The 9487-nt window shown below is 42.8% G+C and overlaps 1 protein-coding gene and 1 non-coding gene across 4 annotated transcripts in view; one reads left to right on the top strand and one right to left on the bottom strand.

Annotated features, from left to right (window-relative positions):
* The window catches only part of LOC112071886 (retinol dehydrogenase 12-like), a 16256-nt gene extending 14654 nt beyond the window's left edge, over positions 1–1602 (top strand). The window contains 1 exon segment of the mRNA XM_024139317.2: positions 271–1602. Within this exon segment, the coding sequence (XP_023995085.1) occupies positions 271–376 (106 nt within the window). The 3' untranslated portion in view covers positions 377–1602.
* A 116-nt stretch (positions 1603–1718) lies between these two features.
* LOC112071885 (uncharacterized) overlaps positions 1719–9487 on the bottom strand; it is a 10596-nt gene continuing 2827 nt past the window's right edge. The window contains exons 2-3 of one of the 3 annotated variants that reach the window (XR_011475993.1): positions 5127–7624; positions 1719–5041 (exon numbers count right to left, since the gene is read on the bottom strand). This is a non-coding gene — a transcript (uncharacterized protein). Of the gene's footprint in view, positions 7625–9487 lie in introns of all 3 variants that reach the window. The other 2 variants (XR_011475994.1, XR_011475992.1) reach the window with 2 other exon arrangements.

The following is a 9487-nucleotide window of genomic DNA, read 5'->3' as shown; positions in this document are numbered from 1 at the left end:
ATTTCGCCACCATGGCCTATTTATTGCCTTAACTCCCTTATCTTACCTCATTTGCACTCACTGTATATAGACTTTTTGTTTTCTTTTGTTCTACTGTATTATTGACTATGTTTTGTTTATTCTGTGTGTAACTCTGTTGTTGTTTGTGTAGAACTGCTTTGCTTTATCTTGGCCAGGTCGCAGTTGCAAATGAGAACTTGTTCTCAACTAGCCTACCTGGTTAAATAAAGGTGAAATAAATAAAAAATGCCCCCTCTCTCTCTCTCCCAGTGACTGCGCCCCGGCCTCCGTGGCCCCCCAGGGGAGGAACGAGGAGACAGCCAGGAAGCTGTGGGACGCCAGCAGTGAGCTCCTGGGCGTCGTCTGGGACCACTGACCTCAACCACCCTCTATCATCAAAACACGGGCTGCAACCCCAAACGCCCTGTATAGGGCACTACTTTTGACCAGGGCCTTGTTCCAAATCTCAATTGTTACAGCTAGGGCCCACAGGGCCATGGTAGAAAGTAGTGCACTATAAAGGCAATAGGGTGCCATTGTGGATGCCGCCATGTTCTCTAATGAGTCTTTGTTTTCAATCGGAGTACATATTTAGCCTTATCATTTCATGACACTACGTAATCTCAAACTACAGTTAACCCAACAGCACTTGAATAATTGGGTAGTAACCATAGAGGTATACAGACACCATTATGGTAGTAACTGCAAGATCAAATGCATTATTGTTCTGTCACAGGTCTAGCCAGGGTCATAACCAGGTCTAGCCAGGGTGTAACCAGYTCGAGCCAGGGTGTAACCAGGGTCATAACCAGGTCTAGCCAGGGTGTAACCAGGGTCATAACCAGGTCTAGCCAGGGTCATAACCAGGTCTAGCCAGGGTGTAACCAGGTCTAGCCAGGGTCATAACCAGGTCTAGCCAGGGTCATAACCAGGTCTAGCCAGGGTCGTAACCAGGTCTAGCCAGGGTCGTAACCAGGTCTAGCCAGGGTCATAACCAGGTCTAGCCAGGGTCATAACCAGGTCGAGCCAGGGTCATAACCAGGTCGAGCCAGGGTCATAACCAGGTCTAGCCAGGGTGTAACCAGGGTAAATTATAAACCAGCTGATTGAGTTTGTATCATATTATAAATGGGGTTGCAAAATTCTTGTAACTTTCACGAAATGCCAGTTTTCCAAAATCCTAGTTGGAAGATGGTTGTAATTACAGGGGAATAAGCAAAACACCCAGGATTTCTGGGAATTACAGGAATTTGACAAATTATCCTCCATGTGGAATCAGATTTATTGTTTTGGACCTTTTCCACTCTAGGCTTTATTATATCCCGCTCTTTTCCCCCTCAGCATTGTTAAGCTACCAAGATGTCTTTTATACAAATGTGAAACATGCCTTTTTAGTACATTTAGGGTTGCAATATTTTTTTAATAACAATCCTGGAATTACAAAGGGAATAAATCAGGAAATCCTGAATCCTCTCCAACCAGTATTTATGAAAAAAAAACAGGGAATTTTGGGAAAGTGAGCAGAAATGTGCCCAAACTGCATAGCAGTCATGTCAGGAGTTGAATGTTTACATCTGTAAATAAAGATAATATTACTAGCTACTACTGGTAGTAGTTGTTTATGTTTAGTAATTGTGTCGCACGCAACAGAGGCGGCTGGTTGGAGGCGCTATAGGAGGATAGGCACATTGTAATAGCTTTAAAAAAAAAAAAAATGAAACTGCATTGTTGGTTAGGGGCTCGTAAGTAAGCATTTCACTGTAATGTCTACACCTGTTGTATTCGGCGCATGTGATTGGAACAGAGTCATACATTTGATACAGTACCAGCCATTACAACGAGCTCGTTCCTCCTATAGCTCCTCCCACCAGCCTCCTCCAATAAGAAACCATTCTTTATTACCCCTCCTCCAGCATGGCTGCTTTAAGACAGGAAATAATTATCATACTCCTCACATTTCCTGTGATCAATAATCATAACAACCAAATTGATGACATTGTTTCTTTAACCAAAGAAAGGGAGGGGGGGGAAGTGTCATTGGGTACATTTGAAATGGAACTATTCACTGTGTACTACTTTTGACCAGAGCAGTYGACTACATAGGGGATAAAGTCATTTGCTCTTGTTGCAGATATTCTGATAAAGTAGGAGGGTAAAGTGCATCAGTGAAGGAAGAACAACAGGGAAGATAAGTGAGTGCCTAAGGGGTTAGGAGAGTAGGGGGAATGGTGCTAGGGTGCAATTTGGGATAGGGGGACAGAGCGCAACAATAAACCAGAGAGTGAAAAGACTCAGGTGTCCCAAATGGCACCCTATTCCCTATATAGTGCACTAAGGCTCTGGTCAAAAGTAGTGCACTGTATAGGGAATACATACACTACCAGTCAAAAGTTTGGACACACGTACTCATTCAAGGGTTTTTTATTTGAACTATTTTGTAGAATAATAGTGAAGACATCAAAACTATGAAATAACACATATGGAATCATGTAGTAACCAAAAAAAGTGTTAAACAAATTAAAATATATTTTAGATTCTTCAAAGGACTATCATTTGTTTTTCAACAGGACAATGACCCAAAACACACCTCCAGGCTGTGTAAGGGCTATTTGACCAAGGAGAGTGATGGAGTGCTGCATCAGATGACCTGGCCTCCACAATCATCAGACCTCAACCCAAATAAGATGGTTTGGGATGAGTTGGACTGCAAAGTGAAGGAAAAGCAGCCAATAAGTGCTCAGCATATGTGGGAACTCCTTCAAGACTGTTGGAACAGCATTCCAGGTGAAGCTGGTTGAGAGAATGCCAAGAGTGCAAAGCTGTCATCAAGGCAAAGGGTGGCTATTTTTGAATAATCTACAATATATTTTGGATACTACATGATTCCATATGAGTTATTTCATAGTTTTGATGTTTTCACTATTATTCTACAAATGTAGAAAATAGTAAAAATAAAGAAAAACCCTGTAATGAGTAGGTGTGTCCAAACRTTTGACTAGTACTGTATATGATGATGCAGCACAGGACCTCATCACATGACCAGACAGGCTGATTTAAGTCTCTGCTTGCTAACAAACAGAACTTCAATCAAAAGTGAATTAATATCTGTTGTGGATTTTAACATGGACGGTCAACAATGTAGATACACTACATGACCAGAAGTATGTGGACACATGGCTAGTCAAACTTCTCATTCTAAAATGATGGGCACTAATATTGAATTGGTCCCCCCTTTGCTGCTATAACAGCCTCCACTCTMCTGTGAAGGCTTTCTACTAGATGTTGGAACATTGCTGCAGGGACTTGCTTCCATTCAGCCACACAGTATTAGTGAGGTCGGGCACTGATGTTGGGRGATTAGGCCTGGCTCYCAGTCGGCGTTCTAATTCATCCTAAAGGRYTTRGATGGGGTTGAGTTCAGGGCTCTGTGCAGGCCAGTCAAGTTCTTCCACACSGATCTCGCTTTGTGCACGGGGGAATTGACATGCAGAAACAGGAAAGGGCCTTCTCTAAACTGTTGCCACAAAATTGGAAGCACAGAATCATCTAGAATGTCATTGTATGGTGTAGTGTTAAGATTTCCCTTCACTGGAACTAAGGGGCCCGAACCATGAAAAACAGCCCCAGACCATTATTCCTCRTCCACCAAACTTTACAGTTGGCACTATGCATTGGGGCAGGTAGCGTTCTCCTGGTATCCGCCAAACCCAGATTCATTGGTCAGACTGCCAGATGGTGAACCGTGATTCATCACTCCAAAGAACGCATTTCCACTGCTCCAGATTCCAATGGTGGCGAGCTTTACACCACTCCAGCCGATGCTTGGCATTGCGCATGGTGATCTTAGGCTTGTGTGTGGCTGRTCTGCCATGGAAACCCATTTCATGAACCTACCGACGAACAGTTCATGCTGACATCGCTTCCAAAGTTTGGAACTCAGTGAGTGTTGCAACTGAGGACAGATGATTTTTACGCTTCAGCACTCGGCGGTCCCGTTCTGTGAGCTTTTGTGACCTCCCACTTTGCGGCTGAGCCGTTGTTGCTCCTAGAAATTTCCACTTCACAATAACAGCACTTACAGTTCACTGGGCCAGCTCTAGCAGGGAAGCATTTTGACAAACTGACTTGTTGGAAAGGTTGCATCCTATGACGGTGCCACGTTGAAAGTCACTGAGCTCTCCAGTAAGGTCATTCTACTGCCAATGTTTMTCTATGGAGATTGCATGGCAGTGTGCTCGATTTTACACACCTGTCAGCAACAGGTGTGGCTGAAATAGCAGAATCCACAAATTTGAAGGCGTGTCCACATACTTTTGTATATATGGTGTATATTATGATTAAAGTATTGAAATGTGATTGTCATGTCATTAACATATTATTATGGTGTAATCTGAGGGATTAAAGTGAGAAATGAAAAACATTATTGTGTAATCTGAGGGATCGCTATTAAAGTGAGAAATAATTTTTTTATTACGGTGTAATCTGAGGGATTAAAGTGAGAAATAAAAATGTTTATTACGGTGTAATCTGAGGGATTAAAGTGAGAAATAAAAATGTTTATTACGGTGTAATCTGAGGGATTAAAGTGAGAAATAAAAATGTTTATTACGGTGTAATCTGYGGGATTAAAGTGAGAAATAWWWWTMTTTATTACGGTGTAATCTGAGGGATTAAAGTGAGAAATAAAAATGTTTATTACGGTGTAATSTGYGGGATTAAAGTGATAAATATAAACATTATAGTGTAAACTCTGGGATCGCTTGTTAAAGTGAGAAATTTAAAAAAACGGGCAATTATGTAAACAAAAGAGTTACAATTAGACAATATGTTGTTAAATTGATCATGAATATAACAAATACGGCAACAAAAAATCCCTTTTCTAATGCGACATCTCTTGATTGATTAAAGTACGTGTTTTGATACACTGACAGAAGGCCTGTGACACATCTGACCCTCGCATAGGACACAGAGGTCAAAGTGACCGACTGTATCCAAAACGGCATCCTATTCCCTATTTAGTGCACTACTGTTAAACTAGGGCCTCATAGTGACTCTGTTAAACTAGGGCCTCATAGTGCACTACTGTTAAACCTAGGCCTCATAGTGCACTACTGTTAAACTAGGGCCTCATAGTGCACTACTGTTAAACTAGGGCCTCATAGTGCACTACTGTTTAACTAGGGCCTCATGTGCACTACTGTTAAACTAGGGCCGTCATAGTGCACTACTGTTAAACTAGGGCCTCATGGTGCACTACTGTTAAACTAGGGCCTCATGGTGCACTACTGTTAAACTAGGGCCTCATAGTGCACTACTGTTAAACTAGGGCCTCATAGTGCACTACTGTTAAACTAGGGCTCTCATAGTGCACTACTGTTAAACTAGGGCCTCATAGTGCACTACTGTTAAACTAGGGCCTCAATAGTGGCACTGTAGGGAATAAGGTGCCATTTGGGCCGCATATTGTCACACACCAGAACAACGGGAATAAAGTACAAATATGCAAAACACGGTCACAGCAACGTGGTTCCTGGTCAAAGACAGATACCATAAAAACAAATATGACACAGACAGCTACGATAGGCTTTAAGGGAGACAATAATATTGACCTGTAACATTACAAGGTACCACACCTCTTTATCATGATCTAGAATTGAAACGGTGTTTCAAAGACCTAAAACATATCCAGAGAGTCCCTTTACTAAATCCAACTCGTTCCAAGTTTTCGTTGTATTCTATATAAAGCTCATCTTTATTCTAGTTATCTTAAAAGCCCTTTCAGGACCCCAAATGCCCTCTGAGGGAGAAAGCAAGAGAGACTCATGATATTGCTAGCCTGGGTACCAGTCTATTTGTGTAAARGTCCCACTTCTTGCCACTCGGTGTCCTTGCCGTGCCAAACATATGACACCGAGTACTAGTAGTGGAATGTTAGCAAAAAAAACAACAAAGAAAACAGGTCTGGATTTCAGGCTAGGAAATATCTCCTTGGGCAGACATTTTAAGGGGGTTAACTAGTGGCAGGTCGAGCTGATAAGACAGTAACAGACATCCCTTCTAATGAAACCCACTCTCCTTTGACATTCAAAAAGTTCAGAAACTCTTAAATCATCAATATAAATCGACACTTGTATCTTCTTTAAAAGCTCTTGACAGGCTTGTAAATACCAACACTTGTTTTCTTCTTTACTTTCACCTGCTTGACAGGTTTACATGATCATTCTTTTCTAACTAACAACATAAAGAGAAGGAAATAAAAAAAATAAAAAAAGGGTTGGAAAAGTTAGGAATTATTTACATTAAATCAAGTTGTTTATTTTGTGACAAAGAAATATATTACTAGGCTTGAAGGTTAGTGAAAACAAAAGATAAATCCCTTTTTAACTGAGGTAGGAGATACAACTGAAGAACTATCGTACACTACTGCCTGTGCTATTACTCTGATATATGTGTCTTCTGTGCTTATCCCAGACGTCAGTTTTACTAGATAAAGTGGTCAACAACTCACAATTCAGTGGTTAGATTCATCCCAGTCTCGTCTGGCTGTAGTCAGTCACCTCTCCAAATGAGAGACAGTCTCGTCTGGCTGTAGTCAGTCACCTCTCCAGATGAGAGAGAGACAGTCTCGTCTGGCTGTAGTCAGTCACCTCTCCAGATGAGAGAGACAGTCTCGTCTGGCTGTAGTCAGTCACCTCCCAGAGAGTTAGAGAGAGACAGTCTCGTCTGGCTGTAGTCAGTCACCTCTCCAAATGAGAGAGACAGTCTCGTCTGGCTGTAGTCAGTCACCTCTCCAGATGAGAGAGAGACAGTCTCGTCTGGCTGTAGTCAGTCACCTCTCCAAATGAGAGAGAGAGAAACAGTCTCGTCTGGCTGTAGTCAGTCACATCTCCAAATGAGAGAGAGACAGTCTCGTCTGGCTATAGTCAGTCACCTCTCCAAATGAGAGAGAGAGAGACAGTCTCGTCTGGCTGTAGTCAGTCACCTCTCCAGATGAGAGAGTTGGCACAGCGGTGTTTCACTACTTTCAGAGAGGAGGAGGAAGAGAGGAGAAGAGGAGGAGGAAGTCACTCACAACCCCACTCAGTCACAGAGTCCAGGCGTCTTGGTGTTCCACTCGTGGCGTTTCTAGTTGAAGTGCTATCTGTTATTTCCTGATGATGTCTGGTTCCCCATGTTGTAGCCTGAACTAGGTTTCTCCAGAACAACGATTACATCCGGGTCGTGTTCATTAGTGGCACGCAACAAATAGACAATATTGTAATCATTTTTTTTTTGTAACAGAAAACTAAAACGAGCATTTCTTATTAGACGAGTCCTGGTAGTCCATTCCTGGTTCAGTCCGTTTTCTTCTGTTTGGTGCGTAATGAACACGGGCCATGTTCTCCCCATGGGGTTACTTGGCGTTGGGTCGGCCTTGTTTTGTAGCTCCCGGCGGAGGCGTCGTTCTGACCCTGTCCTTGTGCTCAGACAGCCACTGGCAACAGATGTCCTGCATGACAGAGTCTCCGACGCCCTCTGCTGCCTGGAGGACTTCTTGAACCAGTGGCCCGGCCCTGGCTGTATCCAGCTTTACAGCTAGAAGATAGGCCGCTCGCAGTTTACTCACCTGCAGGTAGGCCTTAATCTACAGAGACAGATTACAGTCAGGCCTTAATCTACAGAGACAGATTTTACAGTCGGCCTTAATCTACAGAGACAGATTACGAGCGGCCTTAATCTACAGAGACAGATTACAGTCAAGGCCTTAATCTACAGAAGACGAGATTACCAGTAGGCCTTAAGTCTACAGACAGATACAGTCAGCCTTTTAATCTACAGAGACAGATTAACATCAGGCCTTCAAATCTACAGAGAGCAGTAATCAAGTCAGGCCTTAATCTACAGAGACAGATTACAGTCAGCTTAATCTACAGAGACAGATACAGTCAGGCCTTAATCTACAGAGACAGATTACAGTCAGGCCTTATCTACAGAGACAGATTACAGTCAGGCCTTATCTACAGAGACATATTACAGGTAGGCCTTAATCTACAGAGACAGAGACATATTTACAGTAGCCTTAATCTACAGAGACAGAGACATATTACAGTCAGGCCTTAATCTACAGAGACAGAGACATATACAGCAGGTGTTAATCCTACAGAACATATTCCAGCCAGGTGTTAAACTACAGAGACATATTACAGCCAGGTGTAAACTACAGAGACATATTCCAGCCAGGTGTAATCTACAGAGACATATTCCAGCCAGGTGTTAATCTACAGAGACATATTCCAGCCAGGTGTTAATCTACAGAGACATATTCCAAGCCAGGTGTTAATCTACAGAGACATATTACAGCCAGGTGTTAAACTACAGAGACATATTCCAAGCCAGGGTGTTACTCTACAGAGACATATTCCAAGCAGGTGTTAATCTACAGAGACATATTCCAGCCAGGTGTTAATCTACAGAGACATATTCCAGCCAGGTGTTAATCTACAGAGACAGAGACATATTCCAGCCAGGTGTGTTAATCTACAGAGACATATTACAGCCAGGTGTTAATCTACAGAGACATATTAACAGCCAGGTGTTAATCTACAGAGACATATTCCAGCCAGGTGTTAATCTAACAGAGACATTCCAGCCAGGTGTTAATCTACGAGACAGAGACATATTCCAGCAGGTGTTAATTACAGAGACATATTCCAGCCAGTGTGTTAACTACAGAGACATATTACAGCCAGGTGTTAATCTACAGAGCATATTCCAGCCAAAGGTGTTAATCTACAGAGACATATTCCAGCCAGGTGTTAATCTACAGAGACATATTCCAGCCAGGTGTTAATCTACAGAGACATATTCCAGCCAGGTGTTAATCTAACAGAGACATATTCCAGTCCGGTGTTAATCTACAAGACATATCAGCCAGGTTGTTAATCTACAGAGACATATTCCAGCCAGGTGTTAATCTACAGAGACATATTCCAGCCAGGTGTTAATCTACAGAGACATATTCCAGCCAGGTGTTAATCTACAGAGACATATTCCAGCCAGCTGTTAATCTACAGAGACAGAGACATATTACAGCCAGGTGTTAATCTACAGAGACAGAGACATATTACAGCCAGGTTTAACTACAGAGACAGACATCACCAGAATGTTGGAGGGTTGTAGAGAGAGAGAGTGAGGAGACATGGAGAAGGAGGACGAACAGGAGACGATGAAGAAAAGAGATATGGGGTGGGAGATGGTGAGGAAGCGGAGACAGGAGAAAGATATGAGGAGGGGAGGAGAGAGAGGAGGAAAGAGAGGAGTGGTTACCTTGTACAGATGGGAGATGAGGAAGAGGACAGGAAAAGAGAGAGGGAGGGAAACGAGGAGGTTACCTTGTACAGATGGGAGGTGAGGAAGAGGACAGGAGAGAGTGGTTACCTTGTACAGATGGGAGATGAGGAAGAGGACAGGAGAGAGAGAGGAGCAGAGAGCGGAGGTTGTTACCTAA

Source organism: Salvelinus sp. IW2-2015, unplaced genomic scaffold, assembly GCF_002910315.2.
Source record: "Salvelinus sp. IW2-2015 unplaced genomic scaffold, ASM291031v2 Un_scaffold1757, whole genome shotgun sequence".
Classification (NCBI taxonomy): Eukaryota; Metazoa; Chordata; class Actinopteri; order Salmoniformes; family Salmonidae; genus Salvelinus; species Salvelinus sp. IW2-2015.
The sequence above is the reverse complement of the archived record's forward strand: the minus strand, read 5'-3'. Positions and strand labels throughout refer to the sequence as shown.